Consider the following 22,510-nt stretch of genomic DNA (forward strand, 5'->3'; position numbering starts at 1 on the left):
GTGGTATAACTCTTTTAGTATATGTTTTTAGTTAATACCATTTAAAACTGATTATTCAGGATTGTAATATTTGTATAAAAAATATGCAGAATGCTGCTGCAGTGATATTCCAGTTTTTTCTGTGCTTACATAGGGCAGTTTCGTCTTTTGAGATAAAAATTACTTGTCTCAAACACCAGTTTACTGTATGTAGGTTTTCCTGTAAAACCACATAAATTTGACCTCATGTTTCAACTTAAAGATACTTACTTGCTAGAGAAAAGTAAGTCTGGAGAATTAAAAGTTTCAAGATCATGCAACCAGGTAACTTGAAAATTTGGAATAAATTTGGTGGATCTCTTAATATTGCAGGAATGTATATTGAATTCTAAATTGTATAAATTGTATAAACTCTTACACTAAGATATTTGTATCTGTCACTCTGGTACTACATTTTTGTATTTGATACACAGAAAACCGTTGGCACTTTCTTTTGTTCTAAAATTAAGTTTTGCATATTTAAAAATTACTAAAAACTGCAAGGCTTTTTTAGTGCCCTGCATGCGTTTTCTGCTCAGATTTGTTATCAATTGTATGAAGAATAGGGTCCGATAAATCTTTTTAAGTACTTTGATCCTTTTATTTTGAAAGTGGAGATTTTGCAACACCAGAGTATCAGTCAACTCTGCTTAATGTCTTCCCAATCTAAAGGGTCTCTGAAATCAAAGTAATTGAGCCTTGAGAAATTTGAAGGAAGTGCAGCTGGGCATGCACATGTGACTAGGAAGGGACATGAATGGTTTGCTCTGCATAGTTTGTGTTCCTAATATAGGAATAGTGTGAAAAATATGAACTTGGGTTAGCTTGTTGTTAGAGAGTTGAGATCACAGCTGATGGTATCAAGTATCCAATAAGTGTTGCTGTGAGGAGTAAGGATACAGCAGTTACACCAGCTGAAGTCACCGTGTGTGGTATCAGTTGAATTGTCATTGGGGCTAGCCTCATAAGTCCACTGAATGTGATCAAAGCAGGAATACATCACACCTGGACTTAGCATAATTGCTGCTGTGTGCCTGTATAGTTTATATCAACAAGTGGAGATGGTGATGTCAGTCAGTCACTTCCATGATGCTGAGAGGATTTTAGTCATCTTCATTGCTGGGATGTTTGAAAAAATATGTTAAAAAAAAATGCTTGACTGATCAAGAGCTGTACAGGGAGAAATTAACTGCTCGTGTGTTTGAACATTGCAATACATGTTTTAATGCATTCTAGTTCTATCCAGTACAGCTATGAGAGAAAAGGATCAAAATCAAATTGATCCTAGTATGCATATATCTTAGATCAATCTCCTTTGACTAAGATGTCAGTAGGTGAGCTGCTAGTTTTATTCAATTAGGGTTTTGATCCAGGCAAACAAGCTTAAGGTCACAATTTATAAACTACTAATTGGAGCCCTTCACTCAAGTCCTCCCACTTTCGGTGTTCTGGCATGTGGTGAGTAGCCTGAGTATGTTTGTGGTAAAGGTATTGAATCTTGGTGCATTTTGCATGCAGGTGTTGTTTTTTGGCAGGGAATTGCACAAGTACTGTCAGAATTTTAGGCTTATTTTAGCCACTTTTGAAGACTACTTAGTTCAGCTTTTGAAAAACACTGAATTGACTTGAAAATATAGTTTAAGGTGGCAGTTTCTATTTTCAGAGCTGGAAGGGTGGTTACAAGTTGTACATCTTTAATTGATGGGAGCAAGATGTGAGGTTGTAAATGAGTGTGAGTTGGAGGGAAAATTCTGCAATTGTCTTACTGTTTACTGCTTTGGTAAGCAGCAGGTAAGTTACTATTTAGAAGGTGTCTCTCTGCGGAAGTTCATGACTGTGAACATTTACCTTTGTAAAATATGCTTTAAAAACTGACTTTTGTAACTGCTACAGTGTGATGCTGCACTTTCGTTGTTACTCACTGCTGTAGCACGAGTAGTTAATTGTGTTTTATGTTTCTTTTAAGCATTAGTATTTACAACTGTGCATCCATGATGCTTAATTTTTCCTCTGATATTTTCAGCCAATTGTATATGCATATTGAAAACAGACCGAACATACCTATTTAGAGGATTATCATGCCATTTGGCTTGTGGCATATGAATTGGGAGCCTGTGCTGGGAAATCCAGTACCTTTGAAAGAGGTTCAAAATTTAATGATGTAGCTTCGTAAGAGCAGCTTCCTTGAAAGCAAGTAAAATAATTCCTACTGAACTAAGTGTTAGGTGTTTCTTTTGTATAAGTGTGGCTTGAATAGTAAACTATGTTCAAAGATTGAAGTAGGAGAGCAAGAAAGCCTTGATTCATTTTGGCATTAACATATTTCTTCCAGGTATTGCATCTGAATTTGGAGTGCGAGGCTATCCAACAATTAAGCTGTAAGTTGATGCTTCCCATTGAATTTCTAACAGCTCTAAAAGTTCCTCTCTGCTTAAAAATCCCAAACAAACAAAACAGCCACAAAAAGCACCAAACAAAAACAACCAGAAATATTACACCATATAATTTTGACATTATCTTTGATTTCTACTGGACTGTTTTGCTTTGAAAGTCAGTAATATTAAGCTTTTTATTTAGAAACAGAACTCTTAAAGGCAGGTTGGCAAATTTTAAAATTAATTTAACTGCTGTTTTTTCTATACAACTTAGTAATAAGTGTATGTATATAAAGATATATTTCAAATATATATGTATTATTATTATTTAAAGGATTTTCATGCAGCAATTGATTTTTCACCTTATGAGTGATTCAGTCAGTGTGTGCATAACTGAGTCTCTATTCTCTTCAGTGTACCTGAAAATCTTAAGTAAAGGACAACAATGGTTACTGTATAGGGTGAAGCATGAGAGCAGTTGTTTGGCAAGAGAAGTATATGTAGATTTTTTTCTTCACGTAATTAAAAAAAAAATAATAATCAGAGGGCAACTTTTATAGTAAAATACCAGTCCATAATGATGTTATTTGTACTTGCTTATAACACTTACAGTGCAGTGCAAAGTCACGTTAAATAAAAACTTAGTAAGTCTGAGTACTTTTTACTATGAACATACTGGGTTTGTTAGAAGGTCATTGTTTCAGCAAATAGTATTCATAATAGGTAATAGATCTGGTCAAGTTAGTTTTCTCAAAAAGGTGGCAGAGATGTTTAGTTTAATAACTTATAAGGATTAAAAGTTTTATTGACCTACAGAGGCATATAAAATGTGGTTTATGATTGTTTTTTTTCTGTGAATTTTTAAAATCTGAATAGATTCAAAGAAAGACATTTGAATAGTCTTATAATGCAAGCGTATTGCATCCCTTGTCAGCAGAGCACAGTAAACTGACCAACACTTACAGAAGCTTAATTTTGTAAAATTCAGAAGGTTTTGCATGGCATTTGATACTTTTGAATTATAAAACAAAAAATTAAGAAGTTTATATGTTTGTCTTTAACAAGGACTAATCCCTAAGTGGTGTAAATGCAGAAAGTTTGGAGTTTGGTTTGGGTCTGTGTGGGGTTTTTTCTGTGGTCAGAAGCAAATGTTCCAAATGACCTGTGTGTTTACAAGGTAGGTGATGGGTACACACTAAAAAAAAAACCACAAAAAAATGTAGAAGAATCTTACTGTTAAAAATGAGTAAATTACATATCGTATTAATTTTTTTTTACTCCGTAATTGTGTTGTATTGCATTAAGTTTTATATTTTGCTGACCACTTACTTTCATTGACTGTTTGAAAAATTATCTTGCTTATTGCTTGCTAAAAGGTGACTGCAATAAACATGCGAAGATTGAGTAATTCTGCATGTGCAGATATAGTTGTTTTCAATTATGTTATTTCTTTTCTTTCTTATTTATCTAGCTTAAAAGGAGACTTGGCATACAACTATAGAGGACCTAGAACAAAAGATGATATAATTGAATTTGCTAATAGAGTGGCAGGGTAAGTCTAATCTTCTTTGAGACTGGTTCTGATGGCTTCTGTAGTATTTTGAGGTGGGCCAAAAATTAAATCTATTTAAAAAGGAACAAGGCATGGACATAAAGTTTAAAAAAAGTATGTATTAGACATGTGGTTGAATGTGAGACTGGTGGTGAGTGGCATGAAGCAGGTAAGTAAGGACTGGCTAGTCACAATCTCTTCTTCACTGTGAAAGAGCAAAGGTCTTTTCAAAGTAGTAGAAATTTTTAACAAATTAAATTTGCAGAAGCTGAAAACAAGAATACTGACCTGAATGTTTGCTGCTAGATAGACATTATTTCTAAGGCAGAATCTGTTTAAAACTCCCAAGTTATCTTTAAAATATCAGTTTAATATATGCTTATACACCTGAAAATGGCAGCAATTAGCAGCATAAGGGAATAGCTCTTACAGAATTGTTCGTAATAATTTCTGTTGGCTTTTTTTTTCTTGCCTACAGTGACCTGTGGCATCAAAATGTTATAGACAGTATTCTTGGGGAGAAAAAAGAATTCAATTTTTTTTCCCCTTCATTCTTAAGTATAATTAAGAAGCATTCGTATAGGTATATAATATTAATTGTTCAGAATTCTGTAGTTTAGGAATGTCAGTGAGCTCTAATAGTTTACCAGAATTTTGTAAGATTATTTGTTTATAAGACTGCATTTTCTAACTGCTATGCTTATGTTGAGAATGTATCGCTCAAATGATTGAGGCCTTATTGTGGACTTTCACGGTATAAAGAGGCTTTATAAGAAGGCTGAGATAGACTTTTTATCAGGGCCTGTACTGACAGGTCAAGAGGCAATGGTTTTAGATTCACATTGGGCAGAAGGGAGACATTTTTTTGCTGTAAGGGTGATGAGACACTGGTACAAGTTACCCAGGAAAGTTGCAGATACCCCATCCCTGGAAGTGTTCAAGTCTTGAGTTGGATGGACCTTTGAGCAACCTGGTCTAGTGGGATGTGTCCCTGCCCATGCAGGGGGGTTGGAGCTAGATGATCTTTAAGGTCCCTTCCAACCCAGTCTGTGATTCTATGGCCAGTAAATGGCATGCATCTTTACATCATAGCAGCATTTTTTTACTAAGACATTACTTTCAAATTTAAGTGTGCTATTTGAGGAACGTGTAAGTTTATTTTGGGGGTTTTAAATTTTTTTGCTTTTTGTTGAATCTGAAATAATAAATTGAAAAACTAAATTAATTTGCATTAAGGTACTTACAAGTTGTTTTTTTAAAAAAAAACAAACAAAAACAAACAACAAACAAGCAACAACAAAAAAAATCTGTATGGCATTTTCCTGGGAATTTTTATTTTTTGGGTTTTGCAGTTTGCAGAAACTGAGATTTTTCTTTCACTTTTTTAACCCCTTCTTCCAGATCTCTTATCAGGCCACTTCCTAGCCAGCATATGTTCGAGCATGTGCAGAAGAGACATCGTGTACTTTTTGTGTATGTTGGTGGTGAATCTCCTTTAAAGGTAGGACGTTCGATTTTAAAAAGCTACTTCTTTTCTCATTTCACAGATGTAATTTAAAATATTTCTAAAAGACTGAAGTCCATGTTTGTAACAAGATTTCCTCTTTTTTATTTACATTTATTGAAGTGTTTTTACAATCTTATGTCATAACCATATTTTCTAATTACTCCTTGTGGTTAAGATATGTCACAAAACTTTGATATGAAGCATACTAACAGTTCAGAAATTTAAAAAATGTTGTTTGTATTTTTGCAGGAAAAATACATTGAAGTTGCTTCAGAACTAATAGTTTATACATACTTTTTTTCTGCCTCAGAAGATGTGCTGCCTGAGGTAAGCTCTTTCAGTTCCTACATTTCCAAAGAAATGTTACAATTCTTATATATGCAGTTTTGCTGTTTTGATAGCACAAAGATGGATTCTTACAGTGTATTTGGGTTTGATAAATTTAAAACTAATTGCACTGAAACATTTAATATTTGAGTCTATATGGGAAAAGAATACAAACCAAGTTTCAGTCAGTTATTGCTTTGCATTGGCTAAATTACTTATTCAGGCATATTAATAAAATTAAATAAAAGATATGCAGAACTCCATGTGGACCATACATGTTCAAGAAGGTTTGATTTTTAGCCAGTGCTCTTTTTGCTCCTGACAACTCTTTCACCAACCACTTTTATAGCTAGTTTGGAGGTCTGTGGCATGAAGCACCACTCTAATGATCAAAGAAGTGAATGGAAAATTACTTTTGCCTTGTGCTGTACAGCTGATCAAAGCAATAGTTTGCCCAGGGATCAACCAATCTGTTCTGCTGGTTGCAGAATTCTCATGTGGCTCTTTGGAGGATTCTGTAACAAGGAAATTGTTTACAGCTAGTCACAAGAGTGGAAAAAATTGCTGCTACTGTTACTAGTCTAAATATTGTTGCTTATGTGTTGAAGCAAAATCAAGAGACTTTTTCATTTATTGCAAGTGGCACCTAAGTCTACTCCAAGCCTGATAATGCATGACTTTGAAATTAGTTTGGTATTAGCAGGATGAGAACTGGCATAATTTATTTATTTTTTAGCCATCTGCATTTTCCAACATCATAAATTGAATTGACCTCACTATAAATAGTGTGTTGTTACGTTTCTAGAAATCAAAACCCTTATATCAAAAGCTATCTCAATTCGATTATTGCTGTTGCCACTTCAGCCCCAGCTAAGCGAGAAAAGTTCACTCGTGCAGTGTAGAAGGCTGGAACTCTTTGAGGTTCTGTGATCACAGTGATGCAAACAGTGAGCTATTTTTCCCACTGAATGTAATTTCCCACAGATGTCATTTAAACTGGAGTAGTGAAGTATGCAATATTCTATGGAGATGAGCAAAAAATATTATGAAATCACTGGTTGCTAGTTGATATGAGGCTTTGCATGACTGTTAGGCTTTGTTTTGCCACCTTAGTTAATCTTGTTACAAGCTTCAGGCATCTTTTGCAAGTCACAAGTTATACATAGACTGATTTACTTTTAATAGAAGCTAAACTATGTTTTGACCAAATAAGAGAGTAAAGCATCATGCAGAATTACTTCTTGCTCATTCATAAGAGCTGTTACGTTATAAACCTACTGCTTTTATATTTCTTTCCAAGAAAGGTAATGCAGAATGATTACAGAAGTCATGTTTTGAAAAGTACTCATGATATTATTCTTATATTTCCTAAACCTATCACTAAATTAGACATTTCAGCCAACATAATCAAAACTAAGCTCATGATACAATCCTTTCTTAACTACTTAAGTGCTATTAGAATTTTAACTTATAATGGTAGCAAGCAGTAAGGAGTAGATGCATTATTTATTCTGTGGCAGTTTACTGAAAATATGGACTGAATAAGAATCTTATAATTTCCAAAGGAAAGTTTTCTTCAACTTGTGTATTTTTGAGTATGTTGCTGACCATCTTAAATACCATGTTTAGGATGGTAAGGCATGCATTCATTTTTCTGTTTGCCTAAACTAGGTCTATTTGGGGCCATCTGCTGAGGCTGTCTCTTTATATTCCCATCAGCCTGATCCACAGGAAATTGCCCAGATTTAGTGGAACGTGTTTTCATTGTTACTATTTTATGATATCATTGACTGTCCATTTAATAGGGAAACGTCATGATTAATAACACCTTTGAGTTACGATCTGTCTGAAGTTTTTATCCAACTGATAAAATATTCTTCATGCTGCTTCAGATACTAGTAAAAGTCCTGCTTCATTTTTACTTTTGGAGACCTACCTCTCAAAAATATTAATACGTTTTGTTACTTCCTAACATGCAGAGGCTGATGAATTTATTTCAGTAAATGTAGACAGAAAACATTTAAATGTACTTTGAGATTTTCCCTGTGGACTACATTTCCACAGATAACTTTTTTTTCCTTTGTTTAAAAATAGTTTTAGTCTTCCATGGATTAATTGAAAACCACTTTTCTTTCAGTATGTGACATTGCCTGAATTGCCTGCTGTTATGGTCTTCAAAGATGGAACTTACTTTGTTTATGATGGTAAGTAAAAGTGGACATTACCTTAAGGCAAGATATTTGAAGTATAAATGGAGAAACTGGAACAGTTGGGTTTTCGTGAAAGTGACACTGGGAAATACCCAATTTCATGATAAGTAACAGCTCCTTCACAAAGGAGAAGTGAAAAAAAATTCTTAGTTCTTCTGAAGCGACATGCATTTGAGAAGGAATTGGTTTTTAAAGTAGGTGTGATGACATTTGCTTTGTTTCATCGGTAAGATGTAGCTTCTAATATTACTGCTTTGCTGGTATTAATGCATTTCTAAAAGTTATCCCTTCACTCACTCTCCAAATTCATTATATGGAAAATAGAAGAAACTCTTGCTGTAGAGGAGTCACGCCTAAGATGAATTTAAAGTTCCAAAGAGTTAATAATATTTTTTTCTGTGTGCTCTGACAGATGTCTCTCTTTAGAAGTTAACTTGATGTTTTTCAGATGTGTGCTCTGCTCAGAGATTGCTTAAAATGGTCCAGTTTGAGCTTTTATGTGCCTTGGCAGTACTGGCTGTATACTTTCTTACTAAAACAAGCATTCCTTCAAAAACTGTGAAGGAAGAGGAAACTGATTCTGCCTTTATTCCCAATATTAAAATTTGGAGGGTCTTAAAGAGATAGCTTTGAGCCTGTGTGACTTTCACATTTGTCTTACTTGCATATTGAGAGTGGACAAGGTCCAGACTGCATACCTCTCCCTATATAACCAATGGAACTTACTACGCGTACATAAAATGTTGACCATTCAGTCTGTTTTTTCCTTTCCTGAAACTCCCTCACAAAAAAAGGTTATAGAGGTGTGCACTGTTGTGTCTGGAGCAGTTGATAGACAATTTTAGGCTGGGTAAGCTACTTAAGACTGGCTTGTTGAACACGTGGAATGGCCACCTGAGACTAGCACTGTTTCATAACACCATTGACAGCAGGACACATGCAATTTATATAAAAAGTAGATATCCATGCATATGGATATCCATGTGTGTGGATATGCATATGTAAGTGCTAGAGTATACTCAGACTATATTGTCTTATATGCTTTACAGTCTGTTAGATTCACACACACAGATGTACGTACATATTCATACCATGAGTTGGCTTATAGATACATCAGTTATTTACAGAAACATCTGCTCTTGATTTTGATTCTTCTAATTGTTACTTTTAAGTTGAAAATACATCACTTAGAAGATTATTCTGCTGTTTCAGTTTCTGAGGGTCAGTAGTATAACAGTACTCCAGATGGGCCATCAAGGAGATTCTTTGGGATTTCATAGAATGCCTGTACTTGCCTTCCTCTTTAGTCTCCAGACAAAAATTCATGCTACAGACTCCTTGATTTGCATTTGATTTGAAAAAAAATAATTTAATGGGCCTGGAGAAGGAAACCTTGTCAAAGAGAAATACTTCTGGTTTGCTTTTTGCTGTCACCTGCTTGCTTTTTCCACACCTTTCAAAACAAAAATAGAACTCATAGTAATCCAGGCTTATAATTTACTTTGTAAAAATTTTACTCTTTTATAATGCACTAGGAAAATTCTTGTAAATCAAACGATTTATGAAGATGCAGTATAAAAGACTGGATAAGGTTATATGTGCAACTGTTACGATTGGTCAGAAATTTGAAGAGCTCACTTATAATAAAAAGTTTTAGCAAAATCCATTTCAGTACTCTGGCTTTGTCTGGTGTTTTGTTTTAGATTTTTTCTTTCCCATAGTAGAACAATGGGATGCAGATCTATGGGAAGCTTTGTGCTTGGAATTGCAATCTTAAGACAATTAATTGTTAACCTGAAGTTGGTAATTCACTCTCTACAATTGGATTTAACACGGATTTATTTCTTTAATGTGCATTTGTATTCATGTGAATGCATCATGTGTATGTATAGATTAACTTTCCTATTTCCTTGTGATTAAGATCTAATTACGGTAGTGTTGCTGGTATGTGTTAGAATTTGATACTTTATGGGTTAAAACATCTAGCAACTGAAACTGTAGCCTTCCATGTAACTGATTCTGAATCTCATATAAATATATATTAATTTACATTCACAATGCTGTTAATGCATCTATTTTTCTTTATTTCTTTCTATTTCATTTGAGGATTCTCACAAATATTCCTTCCTGTAATTTTCCATCTTAATTTTGTTTGGAACTTGATGCCCACCCCCTTTAAAAACAGATTGAAACTGTTCCTTTATGCACTGGGTCACAAGTTATCTTCTACAATAGTATTGTGTATCCTTGATTTGGGGAAAAAATGATTATCATATCAGCTTTTATGCTTTGCTATAATACACTTTGTTCAACAATTGAAAATAGCTTTAAAAGTTTTAAAGCTGAAAAGGAATGTCCATGAATGTGTGAGATCTTGTATAACAAAAATAAAAAGAAAAAGGAAGAAAAAATACCATTTGCCTCTAGGGTACTGAAATAAATAAATCTGATTACCCACCTTACAAAAAAAAACATATCGCATGATAGGTGTCTAGCTTTCAGCCTTCTTTTTTGTAATTATTTTTTTAGAGTATGAAGATGGTGATTTGTCATCCTGGATAAACAGAGAAAGATTTCAAGGTTATCTTAATGTAGATGGCTTTACGCTGTATGAACTTGGAGATACAGGTGAGATGTTACCACTGAACTCTGGCTTTTCATGTACTTAAAACTAAGACAAATTAGAGCCCTAAGAATGTATTTTTTAAACCACAAAAAAGAGTTAATCTCAGAATTAGAACTGATAGTGCCAGTCTTTTGTGGTGTTGGTGAGACCAGCTGTATTAACTAGAGGCTTCATGTGGAAGCCTACACTAATCCTTTACTCACAGCATAAAAGTTAGTGTGTTTAATCCTGTAGTATTCGCAAAAAATCAGTGGAACTTTTAATTTTAGAGCAGCTTGGGTTTTGCATAAATTACATATTAACTTTTGGAATACCTACAGGGAATTTCATGACTGGTTTTAGAAGTATCAGGTATGGATGGATTTAAATATGTTGTAGAGCTATGGATGCAGGTATATTTACTGTAGATAAGGTAAGGAGCAGAAGAGAACATGTACCAAAATGGATCTGTCCTGGAATACTTTAGCTTTTCTCTAGTAAAATTTCTTGCAAGCCAAATAAAAACTTGACAGCCAAATGACTTCTGGAATAGGCTAATGACTTGTACTGCACTTAAGGTATACATATTCTGTGGTAGCAGAAGAAATGCTGTAATTGTTGATTTTTCCTTGTTAGGATACCGTATAATTACATTCATTTTGAAAAGGAACACATTTATATTCAAAAAATTTTATGCAACATCTAATTATTTCAGGTTCTAAAGATTATGAAACATCTAGGTTCTTACATATCTGAAACTAATATTGTTTCACCTACATTTTTAAAGATGTGTTTATAGAAGTGCTGTTTAAATATATCATATTTCTTCCTGTTACATTTTTGTCTAACAATTCCTCAAATTACAACACAAAAAAATTACTTCAATAATGCAATGGAGAAGCCATCATTTATTTTCAAGAGCTTTATATATAAATACATAGTACCTGGAATTTATCCACATTATCTTTTCTGATCTAATGCTTCCTGTGGCATGATGATAGGCAGGCACTGAGCAATAGATTGGCTTGGTGAGGAAGATTTTGAGTGCATCATGGCATGTAGAGAGATTTAGCAAACTGTTCTTCTGCACTCTGGAAGCTTTAGTTAATTCAGCTGATGACTGTGCTGTTAACAGGTCTGCTTTCCTAATGGGAAGTGCTTGATATGGAGAACCTTTGGCCAATTTCCTAAACAAATTTTGATCTGGTTCACTGTAGGAAACTGTGTTTGTTTTTTTGTTTTGGTTTGGTTTTGTTTGGGTTTTTTGTTTTAAATCAGAAAAACTTCAAAAAGTAAATCCTGAAAAGATATATTTTTATATATATGTATATATATAATGGGTATATTCTGGTGTTTGGTCATGAAGCTCTTCTGACAAAGTTTTGTAAACTAAGTTGTTTTTCTGATGTAATGAATTCTGAGTTCTGCCACTACATTTTCCATAAGGATAACACTAAAAAATTTCAGTAGCATTAAAAATAGTCAGTACTGAATCCATACAATAGTGATTCAATCACTTAGAACCAGCTTGTGTTTCACGTTACATAATAACATTTTACAAAGCCTCATTTTGCTTATATGTAAATATGCAGCTTGAGTAGGGAATTAGTTTTTATCTGTGTTTTTTCCCCTTTTAGCTCCTTTCTGTGGATAGGCTTTTCATAGAACACTAGTGGTGTGGCATTAAGCCACATCCTAATTTATTTTCTGTAGCTTTAAGAAAACCAGTTTGGTCAGATAGAAGTGATTATTTGGCACTGAGATTGCTTTATACTTAAAACTAATTCCTGTCCCTGGAGAGTATCTGATCTTCTAGGCTAGAGTATTTTCCATCTGAGAATACTTGTTTATTTTTAAATGTTTTCAAGTATTTTATTACTTGTTTTAGGAAAACTTGTGGCTATTGCAGTCATTGATGAAAAAAACTCTTCAGTGGAACATACCAGGTACAGAACTGAGTATTGGTGATGCTATGGGAGAAATGTGCTGGTATCATGAAGTTTTTATTCAGAAATGCTAGATTAAATTAATTATTTTAACTTGTGATTATTCTCTAATTATGACTTCAGCTTACTGAATTTACTTAATTTATGGCTCTGAAGCACATGTGAATTCAAAGAGGTGGTGGGAGTTCCTGTATCACTCTTCTGCCATTTGTTAATGAGATTACAACAGCAGTGATCATATAATATTTTGTCACCTTTTAAACATAGATAAGAGTACTTGAGTTCAGATGACATTGAGATTAATTTAGTAAGTTTAAATTAATGACTTTTATTAAGTGCATTAAAAATTAATTTAGTGATGCTTACATATATATTAGTTGTCTGTGCAACTTAGCAAGGGGCATTTTCAGTTGGATTGGAGTTTGCTGAAGAGGCTGGAAAGAACAAGAGCTTCCCCTGTCCCTCTCTGGTTGTATACATAATTAGACTAACAAAATATTGTTCAACTACTTTGTATGCTGTTTTCCCAGACCTTGTTGGATTTTATTTAGGATCACTGCATCCTCAGAAGGCAATAGATGGAGTGAAGCAGCCTCACTGTCTCTGTGCTGTTCTCATGTTCAGACCATGTGGTAGATAGTATTTCAAGCCCTAGAAATCAAGCAAGATGAACAAGGTGTTTCTGTTAATGGAGTAGGGCATCCTTATTGCTGATGAGGTACTATTTGCTACTTACTGGGGAAATCCTCTATGTTTATTGTTTGTATTTTGACAAGAGTAGTATATCCTGGATTATCAATGTCACTTTTTTTTTTTCTTCTCCAGACTAAAGTCTATTATTCAGGAAGTTGCTAGAGATTATCGGGATCACTTTCACAGGTAGGTACACATGGTACTATGGTATCTTAAATGAACTTAATCATAGAACGATTTAGGTTGGAAAGCACCTCAGAGATCACCTAGTTCCAACCACCGGGCGTAGACTCCTACTAGACCAGGTTGCTCAAAGCTGTATCCAACCTGGCCTTGAGCACTTCCAGGGATGGGGTATCCAGAAATTTCCTGGGCCACCTGTTCCAATGTCTCATCACCTTCACAGTGAATAACTTACTCATGTCTAACTTAAATTTACCCCCTTCCAGTTCAAAGCCATTACCCCTTATTTTGTCTCTACATGCCCCTATAAATAGTCCCTCCCCAGCTTTCCTGTAGTCCCCTTCAGGTACTGGAAGGCTGCTCTAAGATCTCCCCAGAGCCTTCTGTTCTCCAGGCTGAACAGCCCCAGCTCTCTCTGCTTGTCTTTATAGGAGAGGTGCTCCAGCCCTTTGATCATTTTCATGGCCCTCTTCTGGACTTGCTGCAGCAGCTCCATCTCCTTCTTTGTTGGGAATTCCAGAACTGGAGGCAGTACTCCAGGTGGGGTCTGACGAGAGCAGAGTAAAAGGGGAGAATCGCCTCCCTTGACCTGCTGGACACACTTTTGATACAGCTGTGGGTACAGCTGGCTTCTGGGCCAACGCAAGTGCACATTGCTGGCTCATGTTGAGCTTCCCATCAACCAGCACGTCCAGGGAACTTCTGCATTAAGCTTTCATCTCGGTTTAGTGGTCAGGATGAACCAAAACACAGAGAACAGAACTACTCTCCTCTTCTCCCTCCCAGGGGAAGATGAAAGAGGAATACGGAAAAGAGACTTCAAGGTTGGAAGTTAAAACTAAAACAGACTTAATAGAACAGGGAAGGGTTAGTAGCACATGGAATAATAATTAAAAATATATGAATATATACAAAACCCAGTTTTGGTGGCTGCTGATGTAAGTGTCCAAGGGTCTTTTGTGAGAGAGGTGACTTGGGAAAAGGGTTCAGGACTCTTACCAGCAACAGATGGTGTTGGATCCTGCAGAGAACATGGTGAGCTGAAAACAAAGAGCATGAGTTTCTCTCTCAAGTCCTTCTGATGATCAGTGTTTTAATTATATTTCTGAGTGTGTGCTCTTATCTTCAGTTATGGGAAAATTTTAAGGAAGAACTGCTGAAACCCATTATTCTGTTTTCTTTTTCACCATTCTGCTTTTCACTAATGCTCTTACAGGGATTTCCAGTTTGGCCATATGGATGGAAATGATTACATCAATAGTTTACTAATGGAGTAAGTAAATTCTTATTTGAATATTATTTATTTTCTTGTATTTGTGGCTAAGTATTTTTATTTGAAAACAATAATCTGAACAATTCCTGCTTTTCATGGGTTAAGAAAAACAAAATTCAGAATTCAGCATGTAATATAGGATCAGTTGTTTGTTAAATTAAACTGCATCATTTAATGTTATAAGTTTGGCTTACTGATGATGCTGATTGACAGTGCTTATCTATTAGTTCTACTTTGTTAAATTAAAATTATTGGGTAATTTCCTTCATAAAATTTTCAGAGGACCAGTCAAATTAAAGGTTATGGCAATTTGTAACAGGAAACGGTTATGTATTATCTATGGTTCTTTTTTCTGGAGAGGCACATTCTATTCTTGATATATTTTTAAAACTGGTCCATAAAATGTCTTTGCAGAGAAGAAGCATAAAATACATAGAAGATGCTATCTGTACATAATATGTACACGGTACATTTTTGAAATATGAAAGTAGCTTAACAAGATACTTGACATCTGCCCTTATTATGATCCTCATCTAAAAATACAAAATTGGAGAGCTAAGTTACTTGACATTTACAGTTGACTACTTGTTCTCTTCTGGCCTTCTGAGTGAGGGAAGTAAGAAGCAAGGATCAGTGTGTCAGCTCTGTAACTTTTTCAGAGCTCTTTCTAGGGATTCAAAGGATGTATTTGTGCCTCTAAAGGTTCTGGGAGCTTTGTGGGGACTCAGGAGGCACATGGCCTGTATTTCTGTGGAATGTCTGTAGATTAACACCTGAATACAATTCATTTACAAGCATCTGTGTCTCCATTGAAGTTAAGTGGTGTGATTGATATAGTGCTTTATAGCTGCCAAAAGTGAGACCTTTTTCTGCTTCATTATTAACTTCTTCTGTGCAGGCTTTTGTGTCTGACTGTCTGCTGTGCTCCTTTAGCCCATTTATCTGGCAGAAATTGTCTGCTTTTTGACTAGGTGAGAAGGGGAGTTATTTTGTTCATCCAGCAAAACCCTTAAGTATCTTCCCATGTATTCTGCTGAGTACCAGAACTGATGTGCAAAGAAGCAGAGGAGGGAGATGAGGTCCTTAGGAGGAAGGAAATGAAGGGGAACAAGACAAAAGTGTCACGTAAAACCATAGTGGTCATAGTGGCAGGATCAGTTCAGATTAATTGTTTTAAATTAATAAAAAATAACTTTTAATTAACAAAATGCCTGATCTTATAATTTGTAGTATATGGGAAGTTTCTGTTGAAGTACTTACAAGCTTCCAATTATTTTCTAAACAGAGTGAATACATTTCTATTGTAAATGAAAAGCATCAAAGTATCTTCAGTGATAATAATAGCCGCTCTGCCTGTGGCTACTCGAATAGAGTAAAACCATATTCCAGGTGCTCCAGTTTTCCACCAGATGGCAGCAAGTGGAAATAGAAAAATTTCCTTAATAGTGACAAATCTGTTGCAGAACATTTTTTTTGCTAAACCAGATGTGCGTGGGAGCAAATTCTTACAATTTGTGGAGATAGTAGTAGTCGTCCATGATACATGTACAGTTAAGAACTTTGCTGTAATTCCATTAGTAGATATTATAATAAATCTGTCTCTTCATTGGTAGATGAATGTGCTTTTGTTGGATTTAAAATGGTATAATTATAACTATGCACGAAGGAAGAAAGCAGAGATACATCGTTGTGTAAGCAAAGATATATATAGCATCATTAGAATGTCAGCTACAGGTGTATGTAGAGTATTAACTTCTCAGCTCTTGGAAGAAATGTATTAATTGTGGTTTTATACAGCTCTGTATGGCATATAAAATTTGTATGTGGAATTTATCTTTCAGCTGTTCTACAACCAACTCCAAGAACTTCAGTTCTCAGACTGTTAAATGCAATAGAAGCAGTTATTTGGGAGGAGTGGGGGGCAAGGGGGTGACAAGGAAAGTTGGATCTTTCCAGCATCCAAGTAATAAAACTTGCTCTGTTTTGGCTAGGATTAGGTATTTTGGCAGAATTCAATAACTTGTTACCAGACATTAACACAACACTAACTTGGTTTGCCTCCTGCTTATGATTCTTGTTTGTTCCTAATAAATAGAGAATAAAAAGGTCAAGGGAAAATTGTGTTTAGAGACTCTTACGTTGGAGATGAACACTGTTGGTTTTGAAGTTCTTTTGAAATGATGAAATTAATTTTTTTTAATCTCTGTAGTTTTCTATATGTTTTCTGAGGTACAGCCATGATTTCAACTTGAGTATTGGGATCATGGTCTGTACCTTAAAATCTTAAAGTATTCAGCTTTCTAGGAATTTAGAAAATTTTAATGTATAAGTGTTAAAGTTGTTAACTTCTAGGTTTGGAATTGAATTTAGGTTAAAACACAAACCACCTAAAGTATATGGGAAAACTTAGAATAATTTCTATTACTTCAAAACCAAATGGGAATCTTGAGTAGAGACTAAGCAGTATTTTCATTAAATAATTGATTATGGATTGATAGCCGCAGTTAAGGCTGAAATAATCATCAATATTACATGGATTACAAATGTTCTTGAGGGGGGAATATTAGATAACAGTGAAAATGTAGAAAAATAAGGTTTGCATTGCTTCTGCTGTGAATGAAAGTAACATAGTATTCACATTCATGTAGGGCTGATTAGTTGGACTGTGGCTGTATGGGATTGAATTTTGTGATTATACTTTTGCCTTTGTGCACTATTAATGTGTTGTGCTAATAGTACATTTTAAATACAAGGCTGCTATCTGTGATCTCTTACTAATTCATAAGTCATAAGGTACTTGATTTGCAGTCACTGTGGGTATTCAAAAAATGCAATAAGCTTCAATAGCATCAGACACAGATGTAATAGAAAAAATATTAATAAGAAACATGCTTGTACTGTTCAGGTGATTCTCCCCCCCTTGCCTTCAAGGAACTGCCACAAGGAACACACAAATTGAAGATGAATAGATATCCTTTTAATTGAGGTAGAAGTTACTTGAACTGCAATATGTTACACAGTAGTTCTTTCAATGTCTGTCTTTTATGTTTCTAGTGACTTGACTGTCCCTACAATTGTTGTATTGAATACCTCCAATCAGCAGTATTTTCTACCAGATAGGCACATTGAGAACACAGAAGACATGGTTCAGTTCATTAACAATATCTTGGATGGTACAGCTGAAGTAAGTCTTTATTGTGACTTGGAGTATGTTGGTTGGTTTTTATTTCCTTAGTTTTTCTAACTGCTTTTGTCGTGATCCATAAAACCATCAGCTGCAGGAAAGTACAGAAGATCTCTGCAGTATGGTAATTGTTACATCAGGACAGTTAGTAGTTTCTGTTAGTGTTCCTCTATGGTAAGAGGAATGTCAGTCCACCAGTAAAGTTTACAGTGATTGTTTAAGAGTTGTGAAAGAATTTTTCATGAGACTATCAAAATGTTTATCCATGCTTGAGAAGCTGGAGTGTCTGAGCATTGTGAAGTGCAAGAATAATTACTTTTCATTTCCTTCTAAAGGGGCTTAAAGTTACAAGGTCTGAAGAATGAACTTTTGGAATCCTAACTGAAAAATGTCAGCAGTTTTGACATGGTTCCATTTGAAATTTCAGGCACAGGGTGGTGATGGACTTCTGCAACGAATCAAGAGAATAATCTATGATGCCAAATCTACTGTAATGGTAAGTTTTATTTTTTGTTAAATTTGGTTGTACCCTTGTCAATCAAGACGCAAATATTTTCAGAGAGTTTAGAACTATTTATATGTTTGTTTATGTTGTATGTATTGTTTATGTATTATACTATAAATAAAGTTCAAGCCAAATTAACTTCTTTATTAAAGTTTTAAATAATAATTTTCAGTGTGCTAAATACTCAATATATGTTAGTTTCTTTATTTTTCATTCCTTTTCTATATTAGTCTGACGTGTATTTTAATGGATAGAACAGGGAGAATACAGATCTTTTTTTGTGAGCCTTTTAACATCCTTTCACTGAAATTTCACGTTCTGAGAAATGTTATCATTTCAGTCTAATTAGGGCATAAGGGGATTAAATACTACACTTGGTGTAATTTTAAAACAGATATTTTTAACATCATATAGGTTAATTACACTTAACAGAATTTTATTGGGAAAATGTACACAAATCCAACTTCCAATTTTTCACTTCTACACAAGCAAAAAAGCCTGTGCTGTGAATTAAAACTCAAATGTTTCTGTACGGGTGGCTTCCAAACATCTGTGACAGCGCAACATTTAGCCATCAGTTTTTGAAAATAAGTCCTTTGTCGTGTGTCATTAAACTACACTTTAGTAGGAAGATGTCTAATAATAGAATGTTTCTGAAGATCCCTTATTACTCGGATTTTTGAGAATGAGACACCAATTGACCTGAAGATGCTTCAAAGTGTTATTTTAACACTGTTAGAACAATTGCTTTTCAGGCTTCAAAGAATAAATAGGATGGTTAACATTAACTATCTCAATGCAACATTGTAACATTTGAAGGACTTTTTAATAAATTGTTAAAATGCAGACTCCTCTTCATTTATGGAAAAAAACCAAAAACAACGAAAAACTCACCCAACCAAAAAAAAAACCCTAAAAAAACACAACCCCAGAAAAACTGAACTTTGGACATTTCTGAATAAATACACAGAGTAATAACAGAAGAAATCTGGTAATTTTGTATATTCACTTCAAGTGTTCTTTGCTTAAAATTGTGTTTCAACAGTCTGTGTTCAAGAGTTCACCACTTCTGGGATGCTTTCTCTTTGGGTTGCCCCTGGGGGTCATCAGCATTATGTGTTATGGCATCTGCACAGCTGATACAGATGGAGGGATAGATGAACATGAGGCAGCTAAAAAGGAAACCGGTGATCGGGAGCTCACGGATGAAGGCAGTGAGGAGGAACAAGAGGAGGAAAAGAATGGAAAATATTCAGAACTTTCAGATGGAGAGCTTAAACAGAAAGACATAATGGAAAAGAAAAAGGACTAATTTGTTTAGCAAAAGAATTATCTAGAATTTTCAAATAGACTTATTTATTGAAGGTGGTCATTTATGATCTTCATGAAAGAGGACCTTTTTGTCTACATTATGGTAGTTTTGACTTGCATGTATTCAGATTTTTTCAGAAATTGACAGGAAAAAAGAAAATATGTTATCTTGATTGTCTTTAATAAATTAACAAAGAGCCATTTCAACTGAAGGAATTTACAGGTACAATTCTACACTGTGTTTTTTGAATTTTTGAATTGTTCATTTCCAAAACTGTGAGATAATGTTACTTGACATTACTGTATGTGGTGAACCACAGCTAATAAAGCCCAGCTAAACACTCATTCATACAAAGTTAAGACTGAAAACTAAGAGAGATTAAGAGATCTCTAAAGTCTTTCAGAGCTTGATAGCTAAAGACAACTGAGTTTTCCAAGAAGTCGTGTGTTCTACTTCTTGGAAATTATTTTGGAAAAAAAACAACAAATTTTTTTCTATTTTCTCAAGTTAAATGTAAATTTTTTAGGATCTAGAGGACTGTTTTACCATGTAATAATATAGTTATCAGCAGTCAAGAATGTTTACTTAATATAGAATGTGAACTTATATGCTAAATTAAATCTTTATTAGCACTTTAGCAGCTAAAAATATTGGAAAACTATAATATAACCTTGTAGAAAGTGGTTGCCTGCAAAATTGTTTTATATGAGTGCTTACACAAACTTACAGTTCAAATGGTCTTTAAGTTTTCTGAATCCACAGTGCAACTTGATAAAGGAAGATAAAATATAAACACCCTCTGTTTTGCGTAACTATAATGACAAGCTTTTCAAATGGTGTAAATTTGTTTTACAGTGTTTAATTCTGATTGTTTTATAACTTTGCTGTTGTTAATACTTTTAAGACTGTTACCTACTCTGGAAGAGGCAGTTAATGGAGCATAATAGTAATATTATTAGATACTGGACAATATAATGCATTTTTGTTACCTGTTTAATCATAAAAGTCACTTTCACTACAACCCTGCGACTGTGCAAAGGACTAATTTGTGTCCAGGGTTAAAATCTCCAAGGATAACCTGTAAAGCAGCCTTTGGCATTGATGTTGTGGAGACTACCACAGAAACAAAACCTACATTGCGCTTCATCTTAGTATTCATGCTGGGCTGTTTTGTTGGTTTTGTTGTTGTTGTTGTTATTGTTTTAGTTTGTTTTGTTGTTACTGTATAATACAGATAACAGTGTCCTCCTTATAAGGCAGCTTGATCACGTAAGAAATTACTAGAGCAGTAAATTAAGGCAATTTTAAGTAAAAACATGGGTAAGCTTCAATAGACAAGGTCTGTGTTTGAATAAATATGATAATAACCTAAGTCATAACCAGGAAAAATGTATTGCATCCTTTTTTCCTTGGAGGAAATAAACTTGTTTCTTCTGTTTAAGTAGCTTGGTGACAGCTGGCTTCATGTACCAGTGTAGAGTACAGTAAGTAGATGCCTGACTTCTTTTATTGAACAGTATAAACTGTATCTAAGGAGATGAGGATTTTTTTTCCCCAGAAAATTCTGTCTGATTTTGAGTCCAACCTTTTTCCTTTCCAGGGGAGAGGAAAAAAATGAGTCATAGAATAATGAGTATCAGGTATCTGTTTTTCCTTTTTTATTTTCTCCTTCTATAAGTTGCCTTTTTTCATTTTTTGTCTTTATAGTGGGTTGTACATAGTGACTTGAGTTTTCTTTCTTTTTGACTATTTTTTTTTGACAGAATGTTTGAGGTGTAGTTTCAGCATTTTTTTGGAGAGTGAGATACTTAAAAATGTGTTTAGAAAAATTTTAACACAGTGTAGAGCTCTTGAGTTTTTTGGGCTGGTTGGTTTTTTTGTTTCTTTTTTAAATCACTTCATGACAAGCCTGTAAATTTCTTTGGACTTTAGCACAACTCCATACTGATAGTCAAAATGTAGGACTATTAAGGCAGTAATACATTGTCTTGATTTGTCTCTTAAGAGATTTCAAATACAGATCAATGACAATGAATTTTGTCTCAGGCTGGAAACCTGCAGCATTTGGATTAGTGAAAAAACTTGAAGTGGTCACTGGAACACTGCTGTTCCTTTCATGTAACAGAAGGAAAAATAATTCTGAATTCTGCTGCACTGCCAAGAACTGTTTCAACTGAGCTTTCATTTTTGTGGTTATTTTTACTTGTGCTTATAATCAGTAGTAGCCAAATAAATTGCTGAGAAATCTTCTGAGATCTGGACCTGAATACCATAAATACTGTATAAGAAACAGATCTCACTGGGAACTGTAGAAACTGAACCATTTAACTGCTCAAGTTAGGAGGAAAGCATGTGTGCCAGTAACTTCTGAATTGTAATATCAATCCAGATATGTATTGAACTGTTCAAAATTAAACTTGAATTGTACTGCCACTTTTACCAAATCCTTCTCCTAGCTATATTCAGCAAGACAAAGAGAGAAGAAAAGTATGCAAATCATGTACTGGTGTCAGAAGTGATGTGAAATTAAGAGTTTTGGTGTGGTCAAGTAATCTAGAATACTGTCTGAGAGGGGGGATCTGGCTTTTTTTTTTTTTAATCTTCAATCTCTAAAGGTTTCCTAAAGCAATTTCATTGTAATAACTTCAAATTCCCAAAATAATGCTTCTTTTTTTAACTCCAGTGTAAGCCTTTTGGTTTTCTATAATAAAAACCTTTAAAAGAGCTTGTTTCCTTTGCTTAATTTACACTGTATTAAGCATAGATTTTGCACATGGTGTAGGAAGCCATGTTTCCTGGGGCACTCATTGTAAGCAAACT

At 34.4% G+C, this 22,510-nt stretch overlaps 1 protein-coding gene across 1 annotated transcript in view; it reads left to right on the forward strand.

Moving 5' to 3' along the window:
- The window catches only part of TMX3 (thioredoxin related transmembrane protein 3), a 28,947-nt gene extending 6,533 nt beyond the window's left edge, over positions 1-22,414 (forward strand). Inside the window, exons 5-16 of the mRNA XM_051609710.1 lie at positions 2,351-2,396; positions 3,865-3,945; positions 5,347-5,446; positions 5,702-5,779; positions 7,917-7,983; positions 10,519-10,617; positions 12,483-12,540; positions 13,366-13,419; positions 14,633-14,689; positions 17,744-17,873; positions 18,301-18,369; positions 19,424-22,414. Of these exons, the coding sequence (XP_051465670.1) occupies positions 2,351-2,396; positions 3,865-3,945; positions 5,347-5,446; positions 5,702-5,779; positions 7,917-7,983; positions 10,519-10,617; positions 12,483-12,540; positions 13,366-13,419; positions 14,633-14,689; positions 17,744-17,873; positions 18,301-18,369; positions 19,424-19,690 (1,106 nt within the window). The 3' untranslated portion in view covers positions 19,691-22,414. The remainder of the gene's footprint in view (positions 1-2,350; positions 2,397-3,864; positions 3,946-5,346; positions 5,447-5,701; positions 5,780-7,916; positions 7,984-10,518; positions 10,618-12,482; positions 12,541-13,365; positions 13,420-14,632; positions 14,690-17,743; positions 17,874-18,300; positions 18,370-19,423) is intronic.
- The last annotated feature ends 96 nt before the right edge of the window (positions 22,415-22,510 follow it).

The sequence above is a fragment of the Apus apus genome, chromosome 2 (genome assembly GCF_020740795.1).
Source record: "Apus apus isolate bApuApu2 chromosome 2, bApuApu2.pri.cur, whole genome shotgun sequence".
Lineage (NCBI taxonomy): Eukaryota > Metazoa > Chordata > Aves > Apodiformes > Apodidae > Apus > Apus apus.